The 19,555-nt window shown below is 42.7% G+C and overlaps 5 protein-coding genes across 5 annotated transcripts; all 5 read right to left on the reverse strand.

Moving 5' to 3' along the window:
- Positions 1-1,288: 1,288 nt before the first annotated feature.
- Positions 1,289-2,837, reverse strand: LOC129589682 (uncharacterized). The gene is made up of 4 exons (XM_055484523.1): positions 2,637-2,837; positions 2,166-2,572; positions 1,822-1,946; positions 1,289-1,683 (listed from the first exon to the last, which is right to left on the reverse strand). Exons 1-4 carry the CDS (start codon positions 2,716-2,718, stop codon positions 1,512-1,514), a joined length of 786 nt encoding a protein of 261 aa, XP_055340498.1. The 5' UTR covers positions 2,719-2,837; the 3' UTR covers positions 1,289-1,511.
- On the reverse strand, positions 2,778-3,765 carry LOC129589578 (uncharacterized). The gene is made up of 3 exons (XM_055484378.1): positions 3,754-3,765; positions 3,263-3,688; positions 2,778-2,919 (listed from the first exon to the last, which is right to left on the reverse strand). The coding sequence occupies exons 2-3, from the start codon at positions 3,676-3,678 to the stop codon at positions 2,778-2,780; spliced, it is 558 nt and encodes a 185-aa protein (XP_055340353.1). The 5' UTR covers positions 3,679-3,688; positions 3,754-3,765.
- A 1,734-nt stretch (positions 3,766-5,499) lies between these two features.
- LOC129589711 (cysteine-rich secretory protein 3-like) lies at positions 5,500-6,281 on the reverse strand. The gene is made up of 3 exons (XM_055484558.1): positions 6,147-6,281; positions 5,638-5,821; positions 5,500-5,551 (listed from the first exon to the last, which is right to left on the reverse strand). Exons 1-3 carry the CDS (start codon positions 6,240-6,242, stop codon positions 5,511-5,513), a joined length of 321 nt encoding a protein of 106 aa, XP_055340533.1. The 5' UTR covers positions 6,243-6,281; the 3' UTR covers positions 5,500-5,510.
- A 1,698-nt stretch (positions 6,282-7,979) lies between these two features.
- On the reverse strand, positions 7,980-11,454 carry LOC129589639 (uncharacterized). Its single transcript, XM_055484464.1, has 8 exons — positions 11,045-11,454; positions 10,614-10,898; positions 10,465-10,537; positions 9,971-10,396; positions 9,335-9,618; positions 8,863-9,269; positions 8,513-8,637; positions 7,980-8,374 (listed from the first exon to the last, which is right to left on the reverse strand). Exons 1-8 carry the CDS (start codon positions 11,226-11,228, stop codon positions 8,203-8,205), a joined length of 1,956 nt encoding a protein of 651 aa, XP_055340439.1. The 5' UTR covers positions 11,229-11,454; the 3' UTR covers positions 7,980-8,202.
- A 4,618-nt stretch (positions 11,455-16,072) lies between these two features.
- On the reverse strand, positions 16,073-17,835 carry LOC129589580 (beta-1,4-galactosyltransferase 3-like). The gene is made up of 4 exons (XM_055484379.1): positions 17,616-17,835; positions 17,420-17,518; positions 17,075-17,260; positions 16,073-16,338 (listed from the first exon to the last, which is right to left on the reverse strand). The coding sequence occupies exons 1-4, from the start codon at positions 17,833-17,835 to the stop codon at positions 16,073-16,075; spliced, it is 771 nt and encodes a 256-aa protein (XP_055340354.1).
- Between the last annotated feature and the right edge of the window lie 1,720 nt (positions 17,836-19,555).

Raw genomic sequence — 19,555 nt, forward strand, 5'->3', positions numbered from 1 at the left:
CGTGAATGATGGAAAGCGGTTACGCGATGGTTCTGACAATGGACACCGATAAAGCACCGATAACGAACCGAACCTCTTATTTAACAACTCGGCTGCTGTTTGCGATGACAACTGGCAACACGACAGCCCGCTTTGCTATCAAATCAACCATAGAAATGCACCGCTTCTTATCAAGGTACGCACAATGCAGTGAACGTATACACATTTCCAGGTGCGCCACAGCAATTACACAAGCATTATTCGCAATTTTGCTGCAAACGCCAGACACTGCAACCGCACTGAAGTACTTCCATGTACATAAATATTAGTATTGACTATTTATAGTAAATATAGTAAATAATACAGATCGTGGTGTCAGCAGGGAAAATTCAAGACAGTGGTCCGGTACTGTACTGAACTGGCTGCTTTCAGGCAGCCTGTTTACGAGTAATATAAAACTAATAGTAAAATCATGAAATTCCCTTTTATTCTAGAATCTAGCCTATAATTTTCAGTTCCTATAATTTTTCAGTTCCTAAAGTTCCTATAAAAATCTTGCCAAAAGTAGCCTGGCGTAATCTACAGCATGGTTCAATTCAAAACACTCATGCAGTCATGGTGCGCATTTTGCTAGCCTGCCATTTTTAAAATTTTTAAAATTACCGAAATAAACCACAAAGAAGGCCTCACAGGAAGTTGACAACTCAAGCATCGGATCAAAGTACTGTACATGCCCTTCCGCTCGATCATCAGAGCCTAAAAGTAAAACGTTGGACTGCGCAGTTTTAACAAGCTTTGCACACTATGAAAAAGTCACGTATAGAGTATCTGTATGTCGGTATTCGTACTGTTTGCACTAGGATAAACAATTGTGTAGCATTTTAAGCGGTCAGATGTAAAGCTTAAATTCCGTCTTGCAGATAAATTTTCGACTTAAAGGTTTGTTAAATTAATGTTTGCTAAAACGCGTTTTTTTTAAATGTGTCACGAATTAGGGATTGCATATGACGTTTACCGAGTTTACTCAGTTAATGCCATAACTCATATGCAATCTCTGATTCGTGCATGGACATTTTCAAAAAACGCGTAGAGAAAGAGCAACATAGAACAACAAGAGACAACCGGAGGCAACATCATAGCGCAACTGATTCAACCAACAGCACAATAGCTAATAAATGTTGGTGGTTTTACAGCGTAGTCACTGAGTGATCACTGCTCTAACAAACTTTCGATCAAGGTCATCTCTTCACGGCAGCGATGTTATTGCATTCTTAATGACGGTTTCCAGGATAAGTCTTAAATACCAGCTTTATCAAGTTTTAATGCAAAATCAGTACAAAACTTGCTCAGCAAAAGGTTTATTTGACTTTACTTTTGCCGTTATCAAATAAATAACATAATAAATGTTAATACGCTACGAAGACTTGCACAACTTTTAGTAAGTACTGCAACTTAACATAAGAACAAATTCAAACGGTGAAATGTCGTCGTTTCTTTGCAAACAGAAACGATAAATGGGACACTGAACTATGTTAATTGGAAACTGGGATCGCAACTGTCCAAGTGCGGACAAGTTTAACTTCTGCAACACTCTGCAACAAGCCGTTTAGTTCATCGTAGGATGGATAGCGCCACAATTTCCAATACAATCCGCTCTTCATTTTCGGGTACGACAGAGCGAAACTTAACTTGAAAGCGTCGCGCCTATAAGTGGAGCAAACATGAGTGAAGTATGTGAGACTAACTGGTAACCACGGAAAAATGCGCTTTGGAATAGCACCACTGAGCACCGCTTTGGTAATTTTATGCTTTTCCTGTGGAAATGTCATTGAATAAACTTACCCTATGGTCGTTCGTAAACTGTCATCGCGATCCGTTAAAGAAATGGTAAGAACGATATTATCCATTGTCACGGGGTTTGCAATGGCAAAAGCTTGCTGTACGGCATCCAAGATTTTATCGGCATTCTGCGAAGAAACAGCAAAAATTATAAGGGCACCGTTCGCTTCATTATTTCAGTATACTGCATTTATGTCCAACGTTATCCCAGCAGGAAAGTTTCCGCAAACTTTTGTTCTGGGATCGCAGTCCACAGATTACAGAATGATGTCTGACACATGTGCGTACTGTACTGCATTTGACCAGGCCAGTAATAATCACCTGGCGTCCAAAATGTTGCATCTTACCGGTTGCACTTTCACAAATCCGTTCTGAAGATAACGTCTATGTGGATACTCGGATAGCCACTCGACGTACAATGTGAAGTTCTTCTGCAGAGGACACTCCTGCTCCTCTACCGGAAAGGAAAGCCACTTATCCTCGCCTTCGCAATCTCGAAAGGCCCGTTCTCTAACCACGCGCTTCGAAATGTCATCAACAACATACGTCATCAGCATATACACTGCACTAGCCGATGGCAGACGAAGCTGAAGACCTTCGAGTTTACGGTAGATGCTGGCAGCGTACGGTAGTCTGGCATCCAGAACGTATCCCAGCCATAGCATGGGTTCAGAACGCAGAATCACGAAGAAGTTGACAACCCAACCATCTGGATCGAAGTTCCATACTCGCACTTCCGCTCGGTGATGTGGACCTGCAGGAGTAAACGTTACTCTATTTTTTCTCTTACGCTGCTAGAACGTTATAGAAAAGGTCACCGATGCTGGTGTTCAGCTGCGATGTCATCAGAGTCTCCAGCAGCGGCAACCACTGCACATTTAATGGTCGACCCAGATGCATCCGAAACGAGTGTGCCGGGTTCAGCGGCAGTTGGTCCAGCAGATGAAGACCCGTGGTGTTTATATTAACTCGGCGACGGACCGATTCTGAGTCAAAATAGTAGCGATCGGTATGGATGGGTAACGGAACCCGTCGAAACGATCGGAGACTAGGGTCCTCTGCTGGACGTGGATGGCAAGCTGAATGGGCATCACTGTCACACTGTGCAAAACAGTAACTGGTGCTATATCAAACATCTCATAAACGAGACAAAGAGTAGTACGTACATAAACGTAATACGAGTACCATGACAGTTTATATCAACAGTCCTTACTTGCAGAACAACATCGCACCCACAAAACGCGACCTGCTGCGGGCAGCAGTTCCTGCGCTCATATCAAATAGAATTGTAATGACCGTGTCGACATATACATCATTAAATCTGTTACAAGCGTGCTGAGCAGTTGTGCAAAATGTAAACTACAAATTAATGAGTAATGGTAAGGAATGCCGCAGGATGCATCATAATGGATATCGTCGCTGAAAAATTTCTCAAATACCTTACTCAGAAAAGGTGCCGTTTGTCCTTGATGTCACGATTTGCGGCTCGAGTCCACCAAAATGAATTTCCACGTCGCTCATGCCCCCGTCGCTACAGTTTTTTCTAGCACGCGTTTGTTGAACCATCTCCATCACATCCGTCTTCATCTGGTCGGTATCAAAGAAGCCGTATGTAGAATTTGCCCGCAAGTAAACATCGTCCAGTATGCCAGTGGTTTCAAAAAAGAGCGGACCGTTGTATGCTGTCACACCCTTGTCCTGCAATCGCTGAATGAACTCATCCAGAGGTGGCGTAACTATTTGTGTTAATTCGTGGTACGTGGAGTTGCGAGCGTACAACCAAGGATACTGCGGCTGATTGCGCGAGAAATTTGCCGGTGAAAAGGCATCCGAGACCGGTAGCATATAGCGAATTAGCATCAATGCCGACCTGCAAACGTACATTATCCAATCTACAATAGCACAAATTACAGACAAGCCATGACACGCGATTACCCGTCTGTTGAGAACCTGGTCCCTTTTCAATGCGCAGGATTTCTGCACGTGTCGCTGTCCAGTTGCTTTTGCTGAAATATACGCACACTCAGTTAAAAGCGTCTTCTCTGCTTGATTTCCGAGTCTGTTGAGGTGTGGCCATCTTACCAAGACGAGGTAACCAAGCATAAGTAAGGGCATCCTGCAGCTCAGCTACCGATTGGTTACTGATCTTTATTGCCAGCTTGTGGTGGCTCACAAATTCTTTCAGTTCGAGGAACGTTTGGAACTGCCGCATGAAGAAGTCGGGCTGTACATCGAAGCTTACACTGTTCATTCCACGTAAAACCTGTAGGTAATCGTAACGTTCGGGTAGTGGGATTCTGTTGACTAGCTTTGTGTCCGAAACATTGGGACACAGGCTGAATGTTCCTGGAAAGGTTTCGTTCTCTCCTAGAAAACACTTTGTGAGCCAGTTTATTATGGAAAATTAACTACCGAAACCTTCACGGCATACGGTAATAACCTTTGGCGGATGCGGTAGTGTGTAACATGAATGGTTCTGTGGTTTCTTCTAAGCACGAAGCATTTGTACATACCTAATTCGGTGATTTGGGAATAGATCCTTGTATTATTAAGGCGTGAGCGTGGAATCTCGTTGACAGTTTGGATGTTGTTCGATGATATGAGCGGCAAGGTAGCGAAGAGAAAAAACAATGTTATGGACCTTGGTACGCCACGAAATCGGAGCAAGCATTCTAATAATATGTTCTCCATGCCGGTGAAATCAAACTAAGTTTTGAACATACTAACGACATAATAACGGCTGTGCGAGACGGTTTTGTCTTAATATATGCATCCATTCAACGTAATCGATTTGGCCGGATATCCCGGTTGTACACGGTAAAGGATTCACATCTGGTGGCGGCACGATCTACGTTCACTTTGATTTTCCTCCGCATTATTTTGAGTGCTGGCAAAGAAAGTCATCCACTGTTGTGAGAAACGCTTTGTGGCATTCCGGAATCGCCGCAAAGCTTTTCAGGCACGTTGCTGCCAAACACGTTTCACGACTCTGGTTTATTGTTTTACGGAATTCTAACTAACTAACTTGCTTCTAACTGAATAACTAACTTACTGCTGTTTTGCGGAAGTTGTCTGTCATATTACTCTTACAACTGTCAGACGAATACAATAAAGACGAATAGAACAGGTGCTGGTTCGTCTTCCGTGAAATGTTAATTATTTAGTAATGGGCTCCGCTTCTGTAAACCAGACAAGTCTTGCTACACAGCTTGCTGTCTGTTTTATTCTCCCAGCATCGTGGTTCATCGCGTTTTACCTCGTTCACATTAATTAACAGCATTCAGAATTCTTTCAATTTAGATTTTAGGATTACTGAAACTTCTCTCATTTAAGACAGTCGACAGTCCATAAATTCGTCACTAACCGTAAGTAAAGTTAAATAATACAAGAAACAGACTCGGCTTTGCCCGTGTTTCTTGTGCTCACGACCATTTTATTTGATTTCGATGAATATTTATTAGTATAACATCTATATTTCATCGAAACATGATAAATACTTCGCAACAGCGCAATAACACAGATTAATTTTATATAACAATCAATTCCTGACTCTCTTCTTAACCTCGAAAGAATTCCTTAGACTGCACAGATAATTTTTATTCTATCTCCTATCTGAAAATAAACTCGAAGTCAGATTGTAAATATCGCATTAAATTTTAAACTCACAGTGGACTGGTATTTCCGGGCACAATTTATAGCCGCAACCCACTTGATACGTTTCGCCCCAGATCATCTGTCAACAATGTGTAAAATTTCTACAGTACTCGTATCGAAATTATAAGCAGACCCTTTGAGTCTGCAGTGTACTGTTGTTCTTACCGCTGTCCAGTGACCAACCGGTTTCGGATCCCACCAACCGGTGGCCATACTTGTCTGGCCTGGCCAGACGTATAATTGTCTGGCCAAACGTATAATCATGTCGCTCATCCGCCCACGGATCAATAGCGTCGTTGGCCCAGGACGCCGCGGTACCTGCGCTGGCAGCCAGATTCTCGCCACAGCCCTACAGTGACAACGTAACAAGAATGAGGAAGCGGTGACATGCACCATCCTAAAAGTTTCCAGTATTTAAAAACTGTGCCATTTCTTAAATAAATATAATATGCCACTGTGAGGATGTCCGTCTAACAATTCAGTCATGCACTACGATTGCTGTTATCAGGCATTCTTAGACGGATTTCTTAAAACCTCCATTATGAAAATGCGGCATTATGCCGCAAGGTTTCAGTAGTGAGTCTAGTGGCTGGCCATGGTGCATACAGATAGGCATTTAAGAAAAATAATTAACACTATTATTACCGATGCGCTCAAGTGGTTTCTTAACTGACCGGTCGATGAGAACTGGGACTATGCTCGTAGTTGCAGCCCTTGGCCCAGGTCTGCGCCATCTGGGCCACAGCGGCGCTCCACTCCAGTTTGCGCATATTGGCTGCCGACGGTGAAACCGAGGAGCGGTAGGCATTATGCCGTCGACAATGTCTTTCTGTACAGCGGGCGTCGCTGTGTTCACTTGTGCGGAGGCGTGAAGAACTGAAAAACAGCAGGTTGCAGTGGCATGCAACAAATGCAACACTTAAATAAATCAACACAACGCTCTGCATATGCCAAGAAGAATACAAACGCAGATTCTCTTCAAAAATTGTCGTTGTCGCTGTGCGAGCTTCACAAGGTTGTTGTACGCAATGCCAATATGTAGTGCTAGAACGCATAAACGGGGCGACATACCTGAGAAACCGCTCAAGGTCAGAACTATTACTGCCGTTATGCCCATCATCGTGGAAAGCCGAGCAAAGAAAATTCGCAATCGAAAAAATTAAAACTATGAATTTTACAAGTGCGTAGCTGTGCTTCGCGTTATTGTTATATATAGTTAGAATCGTAATTTTTGTAGGGCATCAAGGTTAGGCCAGTTAGCAGCCTGGGAACAGTCGTGAATGATGGAAAGCGGTTACGCGATGGTTCTGACAATGGACACCGATAAAGCACCGATAACGAACCGAACCTCTTATTTAACAACTCGGCTGCTGTTTGCGATGACAACTGGCAACACGACAGCCCGCTATCAAATCAACCATAGAAATGCACCGCTTCTTATCAAGGTACGCACAATGCAGTGAACGTATACACATTTCCAGGTGCGCCACAGCAATTACACAAGCATTATTCGCAATTTTGCCAAACGCCAGACACTGCAACCGCACTGAAGTACTTCCATGTACATAAATATTAGTATTGACTATTTATAGTAAATATAGTAAATAATACAGATCGATGGTGTCCAGCAGAGGAAGAATTCAAGACAGTGGTCCGGTACTGTACTGAACTGGCTGCTTTCAGGCAGCCTGTTTACGGGTAATATAAAACTAATAGTAAAATCATGAAATTCCTTTTATTCTAGAATCTAGCCTATAATTTTCAGTTCCTATAATTTTTCAGTTCCTAAAGTTCCTATAAAAATCTTGCCAAAAGTAGCCTGGCGTAATCTACAGCATGGTTCAATTCAAAACACTCATGCAGTCATGGTGCGCATTTTGCTAGCCTGCCATTTTAAAATTTTTAAAATTACCGAAATAAACCACAAAGAAGGCCTCACAGGAAGTTGACAACTCAAGCATCGGATCAAAGTACTGTACATGCCCTTCCGCTCGATCATCAGAGCCTAAAAGTAAAACGTTGGACTGCGCAGTTTTAACAAGCTTTGCACACTATGAAAAAGTCACGTATAGAGTATCTGTATGTCGGTATTCGTACTGTTTGCACTAGGATAAACAATTGTGTAGCATTTTAAGCGGTCAGATGTAAAGCTTAAATTCGTTTTGATAAAGGTTAAAGGATTGTTTGCGTTTAAACCGCGTTTTTTAAATGCCATAACTCATATGCAATCTCTGAGTTTACTCAGTTACACCAAACTCATATGCGTAGAGAGAAAGAGCAAAAAACGCGTAGAGAGAAAAGCAGAACAACAAGAGACAACCGGAGGCAACATCATAGCGCAACTGATTCAACCAACAGCACAATAGCTAATAAATGTTGGTGGTTTTACAGCGTAGTCACTGAGTGATCACTGCTCTAACAAACTTTCGATCAAGGTCATCTCTTCACGGCAGCGATGTTATTGCATTCTTAATGACGGTTTCCAGGATAAGTCTTAAATACCAGCTTTATCAAGTTTTAATGCAAAATCAGTACAAAACTTGCTCAGCAAAAGGTTTATTTGACTTTACTTTTGCCGTTATCAAATAAATAACATAATAAATGTTAATACGCTACGAAGACTTGCACAACTTTTAGTAAGTACTGCAACTTAACATAAGAACAAATTCAAACGGTGAAATGTCGTCGTTTCTTTGCAAACAGAAACGATAAATGGGACACTGAACTATGTTAATTGGAAACTGGGATCGCAACTGTCCAAGTGCGGACAAGTTTAACTTCTGCAACACTCTGCAACAAGCCGTTTAGTTCATCGTAGGATGGATAGCGCCACAATTTCCAATACAATCCGCTCTTCATTTTCGGGTACGACAGAGCGAAACTTAACTTGAAAGCGTCGCGCCTATAAGTGGAGCAAACATGAGTGAAGTATGTGAGACTAACTGGTAACCACGGAAAAATGCGCTTTGGAATAGCACCACTGAGCACCGCTTTGGTAATTTTATGCTTTTCCTGTGGAAATGTCATTGAATAAACTTACCCTATGGTCGTTCGTAAACTGTCATCGCGATCCGTTAAAGAAATGGTAAGAACGATATTATCCATTGTCACGGGGTTTGCAATGGCAAAAGCTTGCTGTACGGCATCCAAGATTTTATCGGCATTCTGCGAAGAAACAGCAAAAATTATAAGGGCACCGTTCGCTTCATTATTTCAGTATACTGCATTTATGTCCAACGTTATCCCAGCAGGAAAGTTTCCTACGCAAACTTTTTGTTCTGGGATCGCGCAGTCCACAGATTACAGAATGATGTCTGACACATGTGCGTACTGTACTGCATTTGACCAGGCCAGTAATAATCACCTGGCGTCCAAAATGTTGCATCTTACCGGTTGCACTTTCACAAATCCGTTCTGAAGATAACGTCTATGTGGATACTCGGATAGCCACTCGACGTACAATGTGAAGTTCTTCTGCAGAGGACACTCCTGCTCCTCTACCGGAAAGGAAAGCCACTTATCCTCGCCTTCGCAATCTCGAAAGGCCCGTTCTCTAACCACGCGCTTCGAAATGTCATCAACAACATACGTCATCAGCATATACACTGCACTAGCCGATGGCAGACGAAGCTGAAGACCTTCGAGTTTACGGTAGATGCTGGCAGCGTACGGTAGTCTGGCATCCAGAACGTATCCCAGCCATAGCATGGGTTCAGAACGCAGAATCACGAAGAAGTTGACAACCCAACCATCTGGATCGAAGTTCCATACTCGCACTTCCGCTCGGTGATGTGGACCTGCAGGAGTAAACGTTACTCTATATTTTTCTCTTACGCTGCTAGAACGTTATAGAAAAGGTCACCGATGCTGGTGTTCAGCTGCGATGTCATCAGAGTCTCCAGCAGCGGCAACCACTGCACATTTAATGGTCGACCCAGATGCATCCGAAACGAGTGTGCCGGGTTCAGCGGCAGTTGGTCCAGCAGATGAAGACCCGTGGTGTTTATATTAACTCGGCGACGGACCGATTCTGAGTCAAAATAGTAGCGATCGGTATGGATGGGTAACGGGAACCCGTCGAAACGATCGGAGACTAGGGTCCTCTGCTGGACGTGGATGGCAAGCTGAATGGGCATCACTGTCACACTGTGCAAAACAGTAACTGGTGCTATATCAAACATCTCATAAACGAGACAAAGAGTAGTACGTACATAAACGTAATACGAGTACCATGACAGTTTATATCAACAGTCCTTACTTGCAGAACAACATCGCACCCACAAAAACGCGACCTGCTGCGGGCAGCAGTTCCTGCGCTCATATCAAATAGAATTGTAATGACCGTGTCGACATACAAAATACATCATTAAATCTGTTACAAGCGTGCTGAGCAGTTGTGCAAAATGTAAACTACAAATTAATGAGTAATGGTAAGGAATGCCGCAGGATGCATCATAATGGATATCGTCGCCTGAAAAATTTCTCAAAATACCCTTACTCAGAAAAGGTGCCGTTTGTCCTTGATGTCACGATTTGCGGCTCGAGTCCACCAAAATGAATTTCCACGTCGCTCATGCCCCCGTCGCTACAGTTTTTTCTAGCACGCGTTTGTTGAACCATCTCCATCACATCCGTCTTCATCTGGTCGGTATCAAAGAAGCCGTATGTAGAATTTGCCCGCAAGTAAACATCGTCCAGTATGCCAGTGGTTTCAAAAAAGAGCGGACCGTTGTATGCTGTCACACCCTTGTCCTGCAATCGCTGAATGAACTCATCCAGAGGTGGCGTAACTATTTGTGTTAATTCGTGGTACGTGGAGTTGCGAGCGTACAACCAAGGATACTGCGGCTGATTGCGCGAGAAATTTGCCGGTGAAAAGGCATCCGAGACCGGTAGCATATAGCGAATTAGCATCAATGCCGACCTGCAAACGTGCAAATTATCCAATCTACAATAGCACAAATTACAGACCAAGCCATGACACGCGATTACCCGTCTGTTGAGAACCTGGTCCCGTTTTCAATGCGCAGGATTTCTGCACGTGTCGCTGTCCAGTTGCTTTTTGCTGAAATATACGCACACTCAGTTAAAAGCGTCTTCTCTGCTTGATTTCCGAGTCTGTTGAGGTGTGGCCATCTTACCAAGACGAGGTAACCAAGCATAAGTAAGGGCATCCTGCAGCTCAGCTACCGATTGGTTACTGATCTTTATTGCCAGCTTGTGGTGGCTCACAAATTCTTTCAGTTCGAGGAACGTTTGGAACTGCCGCATGAAGAAGTCGGGCTGTACATCGAAGCTTACACTGTTCATTCCACGTAAAACCTGTAGGTAATCGTAACGTTCGGGTAGTGGGATTCTGTTGACTAGCTTTGTGTCCGAAACATTGGGACACAGGCTGAATGTTCCTGGAAAGGTTTCGTTCTCTCCTAGAAAACACTTTGTGAGCCAGTTTATTATGGAAAATTAACTACCGAAACCTTCACGGCATACGGTAATAACCTTTGGCGGATGCGGTAGTGTGTAACATGAATGGTTCTGTGGTTTCTTCTAAGCACGAAGCATTTGTACATACCTAATTCGGTGATTTGGGAATAGATCCTTGTATTATTAAGGCGTGAGCGTGGAATCTCGTTGACAGTTTGGATGTTGTTCGATGATATGAGCGGCAAGGTTAGCAGAAGAGAAAAAAGAAACAATGTTATGGACCTTGGTACGCCACGAAATCGGAGCAAGCATTCTAATAATATGTTCTCCATGCCGGTGAAATCAAACTAAGTTTTGAACATACTAACGACATAATAACGGCTGTGCGAGACGGTTTTGTCTTAATATATGCATCCATTCAACGTAATCGATTTGGCCGGATATCCCGGTTGTACACGGTAAAGGATTCACATCTGGTGGCGGCACGATCTACGTTCACTTTGATTTTCCTCCGCATTATTTTGAGTGCTGGCAAAGAAAGTCATCCACTGTTGTGAGAAACGCTTTGTGGCATTCCGGAATCGCCGCAAAGCTTTTCAGGCACGTTGCTGCCAAACACGTTTCACGACTCTGGTTTATTGTTTTACGGAATTCTAACTAACTAACTTGCTTCTAACTGAATAACTAACTTACTGCTGTTTTGCGGAAGTTGTCTGTCATATTACTCTTACAACTGTCAGACGAATACAATAAAGACGAATAGAACAGGTGCTGGTTCGTCTTCCGTGAAATGTTAATTATTTAGTAATGGGCTCCGCTTCTGTAAACCAGACAAGTCTTGCTACACAGCTTGCTGTCTGTTTTTATTCTCCCAGCATCGTGGTTCATCGCGTTTTACCTCGTTCACATTAATTAACAGCATTCAGAATTCTTTCAATTTAGATTTTAGGGATTACTGAAACTTCTCTCATTTAAGACAGTCGACAGTCCATAAATTCGTCACTAACCGTAAGTAAAGTTAAATAATACAAGAAACAGACTCGGCTTTGCCGCCGTGTTTCTTGTGCTCCACGACCATTTTATTTGATTTCGATGAATATTTATTAGTATAACATCTATATTTCATCGAAACATGATAAGTACTTCGCAACAGCGCAATAACACAGATTAATTTTATATAACAATCAATTCCTGACTCTCTTCTTAACCTCGAAAGAATTCCCTTAGACTGCACAGATAATTTTTATTCTATCTCCCTATCTGAAAATAAACTCGAAGTCAGATTGTAAATATCGCATTAAATTTTAAACTCACAGTGCGAGTGCACTGGGCACTATTACTAGTTCGGTGACTCGATCACTTCACAGGCTCTCTTCAATGGAAAACGGTGTGTGTCCGGTGGTCTATATCCGGTCAGTAGTGGTAGATCAGTTACTTGCTCACCTAGCGGGCTCTGCGCACTGGACGGTCACAGAACTGTTACCTAACGGGCTCCGTGCACAGGACAGTCGTAGCTCGGTCGCCAGTTCTCCTAACGGGCTCTGTGCACTGGACAGTAGTGGTAGCTCGGTCACACATTCACTTAGCGAGCTCTGTGCCCAGGACAGTAATGGCACCCACTCAATGATCGCGGCACAAATGCATCTTTATGAGTGTTTTTATTGCGAATGGTTTTTTAAACGTGCACGCAGTCTTTTCTATACGTAGTTCATTCTGATCCATCATGTCAAAGTTTTACCTGATCTAAGAAATAGGAGTTCATAGTATGTATACGTCCGGATGTAGATGTCACTCGCCCTGGGTAAGCTGCGGCGATTTACATAAAACGGGTTCCCTTTTAAGTATTTTACATGACAGTTCATGTGTAAACTTTACACCCGCTAACGACTTTAAAAGGATTGTAATGAAAGGTCAGCCGTTTGGACGATGATTATGGTGAACTAAGACCTTAATTTTTTTATCCAAGTTAAGAGTTTACAGTTAGAACGTATTAAGTTATTGATTTTCTGCTCTATGCAACCACATTTTTCAGGTAACCTTAACATTTATCGCTCCACCGGCACGGGCACCGGCATCTGTGACAGGGGTTAGGAGCTGCTCTTACTTCTTTTTTAAATCAGAATTCATGTGACACGGTTTCCAACCATGCTGAATCGAATGGCGCTTTCAGTTTTTTTCTGTTTCTCTCTAGTCTTTCTGATCCACATGTTACGGGGTTGTTGTAACATAGATCTTGTTCCTTGATTGTTCCTTGATATAACTTTGCTTAGTATTGTGACATTGTCATCCTACACAGGGAACAGCGGAACTCACTCACTCAGAAGAAAGTGTTGATATAGTTGTAATAAACTCATTAAAAACTGTACACATAGGGTGCATTATGAAACCAGTTACGATAAAATATTCTAACCAGGTAAGTCATATAACACAATTCCCCATGATACCTAGCTCAATTAAGCAACCTTAGTTGTGGGAAAAGTTCCACTAGGTTTCGGGCACGACTTAGCAGCTACGGAAAAAAATCCTACCGGTTTAAAAAAAAATCCTAGAACTGTGGTTTGGTTTACTGTAGAATATAATTTATAGCGTGTTTTCAGAAGTTTCATGCCCGATTCAGGATGTTTTACCAATTATCAAAATAGATAAACGTCGAAGCAACTTCGTTCTCTTTTGTTCGCACAGACCGGTGGCGATCGCCAAAGGAAGAAACAACCGTACTAGATCATCGTGAAATTTGACACGTGAAGTGCGATGTTTGTACTGCTGCAGTGTAGACTTATAAATGCATCGCGCCGACTGAGGAATAGTTTTTCAGGGCAAAGATAACAGCCGCCTCGGATGGTATACGGTCCAGGCGACAGGAAAGTAGCGCGATGGTCCAGCGGTTATCAATATACCACGCCGACATTATGCTTCTCCGAAGGTCATCGATTGGACCAATGCAGTGCCGACATACAACATAGCCGATGGTCTCCAATATGAGGACAAACCCGACAATTCGCGTCTGACCATAAAAAATATCGCCTGACCTCGGATCGGCACTCTCTAAAACGTAATAGAATATAGCAAAGTACACGGTGCAGACGGCTTGTACAGTGGCGGTACAAAGGAGCCGGTAGTCATGGCACTACGCGCTTGTTGGCACGCGTTAATGCACGATAGCGTGGATGCCGCAGTTAGCGGAAATATCGAGGATTCCGGTGCCGATGGGCGGAGTTTTCGCAGGGACACCAAGAGAGCGAGAGTTCTGGCCTGGGCGCCGAGGGGAGCAAAACAGAACAACAGGGACGGTCCAATCATAGCAAACTGCTTCACGGCTTGTTCAAGGATGCGGTGCTCTTCGCTCAGCGTCTGCAATTAACGTCTTGATAATTTTATGCGTTGACTTGTTTCCATTTCCTGACTACTGTCTGACTGGTACTGTTTCAGTTATTACTAGTCTAATTACAGATAGAGATCACTATTAATTACTGCAACTATTCTTTCTTGGATGGCTGTTGCCGTTAAGCACCGCTTATTAGCTAGATCCTATGTTTTATGAGGTTTGGTATGTTCTGTGTTATTTTTACTTATCTATTTGTGTCACAGTCATTAACCGCATCGAAAAGCCCATTCTAACAATCATAATTGGCTTGATCTTGCACGAACTGTGATCAGTTCGACACTACAGTATTGACTATGCACTTATGGTTAGACTACACAAATACAAGTTACCACAAATTTACAAAATATTGCAGTATTATTATTATCAACTTAAGTACTGTATAAAAATTTGAAAAGCATGCAGGCATTTCAAGTACGGCAAGTGTAAATTTGACTTACGCTAGCTAACACAGTAATAAGGATGCTACGTAACTTTACAAACCAATTACCATTAAATTTATTGGCAGGCGTGGTAATCGTTAATATGTCATAATCCATTTCGCAAAAGCAGCTCTAAAATACTGTAAGTAAGAAGTCGCTCACCGTTTTGGTGGAAAAACCCGGGGCCTTGCAGAAACTTGCCGTGAGTGCCATTGCGGTAATCTTAAGGAAGAACAATGCCGTGTTTATTGCTGTGGCATAGTTCGCGACGACAACACGCTCCCATAAGTGAATGCTCTCGGTTGGAAGAACATAGTGCTGACGTCGGCTGTCGTACGGACGAGTACATTCATGGAGCGCCATTAATATTCCGTTCGTTACTTGTTAAAAAGCATTAGACTTATTAACTTGAACCATGATGGTCTTTGCAATTGCAATCTTGTTATGCGAACGAGTATTACTGGTACGTTGAAGTGAAGTGTATAAATTTATGGTGAAGTGCAGTACAGATACAGCAAGCAACACAAATAATATGTCTGTACAATCCGATCAGCAGCCCATACGTCTTATATCTATCTATACTGCCATGCACAATGTATTGTACCAGTACAGAGGCTGCACAGCACCAAAGTGCGCCGGGAAGTCAAGAAAGTCAATCGATGATCCCCGTCTTCAGTATGATTCATCCCATATTAAGCAGTGCACAATAGAGAGTGAATCTTCATTGTAAGAATCTTCTTCGGACGACAGTGACGAATATTATCAGATCGTTACACATCCTCTATGTTATTAAGCTAACAGCTGCAGCATAATACTCTTCTTTGTCGATCATGTTTGCACCATCGCAAATATAGGCCCCATCTTTTCCGGCCATTTCCGGCGTATGATCTCAATACAATTCGTTATCTTTTAAATTTTTCCGAATAGAGCTTGAACTTAACATTCAAATGCAGCCGAAAAAACTTTAGTTACATTTACTACCTGTTCGTGTGCAGTTGTGAGCAAGTTGTTACGAGCAGTAGCACTATCGTAAAGTTTTCACAACGAACTGAGCAGCTTGCATTTGCTTTTTGACCTTTATCTGGATATTCCAGCTAATTAAAAGACTTTTTTCAAAGGTAACTCTATCGAGAGCAAAGCCGTTTGTTGATAAATATGAAGGTTTTATGAGTCTTTGCTATGATATCACGCAGTAACAAAGTACCGACTACTTTGTCAATTGTCGAAAACCAATACAAAATAATGCGAATGAGACAGTGTTATTGCGGGAGTGCCATTCGCAAATACGGTGAATAAACACTGAAAAGTGATTAATCTGAAACAAATTTTAACACCTTTGGTTTTTCCTGGTCCAAGTACAGCGATAAACGAGTTACGGTGGTGCACCCAGATCCACCAGCATCCAAGTGTATAGTGGTCGCAGCTCAGATTGCAGTATCGTATAATGGACATTCGATAAACCATCTGTCTCCATTCTCTGTGTGGCGTTTTTGGCTAGTTCCTGACCTTTGGGATTGAATGGATTGCCAGAATCTCTGCCGTGCTTAATCATGGTGTACTGGCCTATATCGAAGGGCACTCTTCCCGGCTTACCCAGCTTCGTTCGGACCCGCTCGCCCAAGTCATCGTCTTCGGAACCTTTAAACAAAACGACGGTTTCGCTTTCTGATCGTTTGAAACACTGATTTTGTATTTTGAAAGATAACAGTATAAGATCACCTTCATCGACCCGCTATGTATTTCTGTGTTGTGAACAACGGTACTAAATGAGCTTTTTTCAAAAAGTCGTTTACGAATACGAGGATGCGCTTCGTGTTCATGATAACCTAAAAAAGAACTGGCGAGAATAACTGTGTTTCTTGGCTTTAAATTGCGCTGTTCCCATAGATAATGGCTTGCTTGGTATCGAAAATCCTAATTTTTTTCTAATCTTAATTTTTTCCTATTTAATTTTTATCGAAAATCTTTATTTTGTTCTTGCTCTTTTGAGAGATAGATTGTACGATTAAATTCTGAAATGTGCAAGATGCAAGGGTTTGAGTTTAACACAGAAGTCTACGCGTCGTGTCACTGGACTGCCTTCCCTCGGTGGCTGGCTGTGCCGCACAAGCCGGGCAAGGTGATCCCTTATTCTCGCCAGTTTTTAGGCGATCACGAAGTCGAAGCGCATCCTCATACCTTCATTCAGTTGCACACAGTGGTTGGTATCTCATGCTTACAATACGTGATCGGATTCATGTTCCTTTCAGTTCTACCATCAACCAAAGTGCTGTTGTGCAGCATTATTTAGAATAACTACTTACCCCAGCCCCAGTAGACATTGGAAAACCCATTTATTTGCTGAAAATGTCGACGAGAAACGAGACAGCTCCACCAAAATAAGTGTCGTAAAACGGCTTGTACTGATTCTTATCCATCACACTGGCTAAAAGAGTCGGTATCGTGGGACAAAAGTATGAATTATGGTCGTTTTCCGGTAAAAGATCTACGTCGTGGAAGACAAAACAACTGTAACCGGACAATTTGTTGACCTCTTGGAATCCCGTGTTGAAGAGCTTGCCTAGGAATTAAGAGCACAAAATGAAACCTTATCGCTAGCAAAAATGCAACCTTATCATCAAAGTCTCACTCACATTAATTTACTAATACTTCCCACTGTTTTGACCCATCCTACAAACGTTTTCCGATAATAAAGTCATGGCGTTATTGTTTCCTTTACCTCGGTTGAATGTTGCATTTCCACTTTGTTCCGCGACAAAAATGGTATAGTCCAGCTGCTGTCGTTGAAGAAACGGGTGGAGATTGTTCAGCAAGATTTCTACAGATCACAATAAAATAATTATAACTACCAAGGCGTTACTTACGAGTTACGACGATTTCAGTGAGTGCTCTACCGAAGACAAAAACCAACCTACGCAGATGTTCCGTACGGCTCCGGTATGCCACCAATACCGCCACTTTCATTCGACCACGCTGGACACAATGCTTCGGGCGATAGCTGCCGCCATGTTCCACATGCGGATTCTCAGCCACAATTTCCTTGTCAGATTTTATTTCCTGAGAAATATTTCGTCGACCCATCAACGTACTGGGTTTCGCCTCGCACACCGGTACGCTGCCGGTGGCGCTTATCATATCGCTGTCTCCATAGAACGCAATCAGTTTGACTGGGCGTTCGGTCCATGCATCAAAGTACCCGGTTCCGTTGCAGAAAAAATTTTTCCTTGAAATAATCACGGGAACGGCGAAATTCGGACACTTTTGACGAGATCCGTTTATGTGCCACAAGCAGAAGATTGCCAGAAATAATGCGCAACACAACAGGAGCACGGGGAGATTCTTACCAAAACCGGTGCGAATAGGACAGAAGGAAATGCCATTAGACATGGTGTATCGGTGTGTCGTTGATGACCTTTTTGAAGGCTGCGCTGACATTAAATTTTAGTTAACACATCACACTCAGAACAGTGTTCTGCGCAGAAGTTACACGCCCATATACGGGAGGATAATTACTTGTTTTGAGAACTTGAGCGACAGCCCCAAGTGATATAAACCGCAATCTGGACTGAAATTCACAGAAATATATTCATTTAAAAGCCTTGTTATTCATTTAAAAGCCTTTTTTTAAACGGGTCCAGGAAAAACCTGTGATGCTAATTTCTTGGTTCTAAACCCCCTTAAAAACGGTCGATCAAAAGGTAATCGCTATCACGCAGTTATTCTATCAGATATAATACACTTCCGTTGCTTGATGATGAGAAATCAAAATTTTGTCAGGCGGCTTCCTTGCGTGATTGTCCAAGGCCCGGAAGAAAATGAATAAACTGCTATCAGTGCTGAATCACTGCGGATAAAATGACCTAATGCTAATGTAATCAACCGGTAGTACGACGTATAATCTTTATTTCAACTTGTACAAGCCAATGCCATTTAAATTTAACTTTACAACCCAATAATTAGAACAAGTAAACTCTCGAGAACATCCGACCGTCCCCAGGAAAGAAGCCGCATTTCCGCGCTGAATTTCTACGCTTATACGTTGCCACAAATACTGAGTAGCGCGCGCTTCTCCTGTTTGCTCTTTGATACGCCGGCCGACTTCACTGATGAACTGACGTGTACTTTCGCCCCAGCTTCCCATAGTTTCGAGGGCCACTGGTTGGAAAAAATACCGATCAGTGACCGGTAGTTCGTCGATATGTTTTGCAAAGCAGAGATCGGGTCAGACTCAAGCTCGGTGTGAAGGCGAACAGATCGCATTAGGGAGCAGTGCTTGATAACATAGTTACATTTGTACAAACACCATCTTGCTTTGAAAATTAATCTCGGTACCATTTTCCTTGAACACTCTCCCTGTCTCTCGCAAAGACAACCTGGCATGAATAACGGTTGCGCTTAGTGCGAAATACAGTATGTACACCGCGGGGGCACAGTTTCAGCGGCTGAACAGATAATCTGAAGTCCGCTGCCAGCCTGTTGATAACACTCTCACCTGGTCAGTCAAAGCATTAACCGACTGCATAGTGAATAGAAATGTAAACATTTCCATATTTAAACCAAGGATGGTGTTGATATTTTCAAGCCACGTTAAATAGTGCCTCCTTCACACAAGTGCGACGTTTGCGACATTTTTGAATGCGATGGGGGAAAATCGTTAGTTTTATCGCGAACTTGATACGGTTAGAAACAGGATTTAACTTCTCTCCATTGGGTTTTTGATCACGGACCACGGTGCAGGATTAAGCAACATTCTGATCGCCATTTCCCTCCATGCAATGCGTTACATAGATGACCACGCAACTATGCGCACGTAACACGGCAGTAATCAACGAGATTTGCACTTGCAGTTTACATA

Source organism: Paramacrobiotus metropolitanus, unplaced genomic scaffold (genome assembly GCF_019649055.1).
Source record: "Paramacrobiotus metropolitanus isolate TYO unplaced genomic scaffold, Prichtersi_v1.0 Parri_scaffold0000036, whole genome shotgun sequence".
Taxonomy (NCBI): domain Eukaryota; kingdom Metazoa; phylum Tardigrada; class Eutardigrada; order Parachela; family Macrobiotidae; genus Paramacrobiotus; species Paramacrobiotus metropolitanus.

Bases quoted from the DNA above. Each gene is read 5' to 3' on its own strand.
- LOC129589682 (XM_055484523.1), bottom strand. From the start codon at position 2,718: ATGCATCTGGGTCGACCATTAAATGTGCAGTGGTTGCCGCTGCTGGAG. The intron at 1,947-2,165 runs GTAAGATGCAAC...GTTTCTTCGCAG, and splicing joins GATTTGTGAAAGTGCAACCG to AATGCCGATAAAATCTTGGA. The intron at 1,684-1,821 runs GTAAGTTTATTC...CTCCACTTATAG, and splicing joins AGTTTACGAACGACCATAGG to GCGCGACGCTTTCAAGTTAA.
- LOC129589580 (XM_055484379.1), bottom strand. From the start codon at position 17,835: ATGATAAGCGCCACCGGCAGCGTACCGGTGTGCGAGGCGAAACCCAGT. The intron at 17,519-17,615 runs GTAGGTTGGTTT...TGTGATCTGTAG, and splicing joins GAGCCGTACGGAACATCTGC to AAATCTTGCTGAACAATCTC. The intron at 17,261-17,419 runs GTAAAGGAAACA...CTTAATTCCTAG, and splicing joins AAATGCAACATTCAACCGAG to GCAAGCTCTTCAACACGGGA.
- LOC129589711 (XM_055484558.1), bottom strand. From the start codon at position 6,242: ATGCGCAAACTGGAGTGGAGCGCCGCTGTGGCCCAGATGGCGCAGACC. The intron at 5,822-6,146 runs GTCAGTTAAGAA...TTGTCACTGTAG, and splicing joins GTCCCAGTTCTCATCGACCG to GGCTGTGGCGAGAATCTGGC. The intron at 5,552-5,637 runs GTAAGAACAACA...CATTGTTGACAG, and splicing joins CGGTTGGTCACTGGACAGCG to ATGATCTGGGGCGAAACGTA.
- LOC129589578 (XM_055484378.1), bottom strand. From the start codon at position 3,678: ATGCTAATTCGCTATATGCTACCGGTCTCGGATGCCTTTTCACCGGCA. The intron at 2,920-3,262 runs GTAAGGTATTTG...TGTTTTGCACAG, and splicing joins ACAAACGGCACCTTTTCTGA to TGTGACAGTGATGCCCATTC.
- LOC129589639 (XM_055484464.1), bottom strand. From the start codon at position 11,228: ATGGAGAACATATTATTAGAATGCTTGCTCCGATTTCGTGGCGTACCA. The intron at 10,538-10,613 runs GTAAGATGGCCA...CGTATATTTCAG, and splicing joins TGCTTGGTTACCTCGTCTTG to CAAAAAGCAACTGGACAGCG. The intron at 10,397-10,464 runs GTAATCGCGTGT...GCACGTTTGCAG, and splicing joins ACCAGGTTCTCAACAGACGG to GTCGGCATTGATGCTAATTC.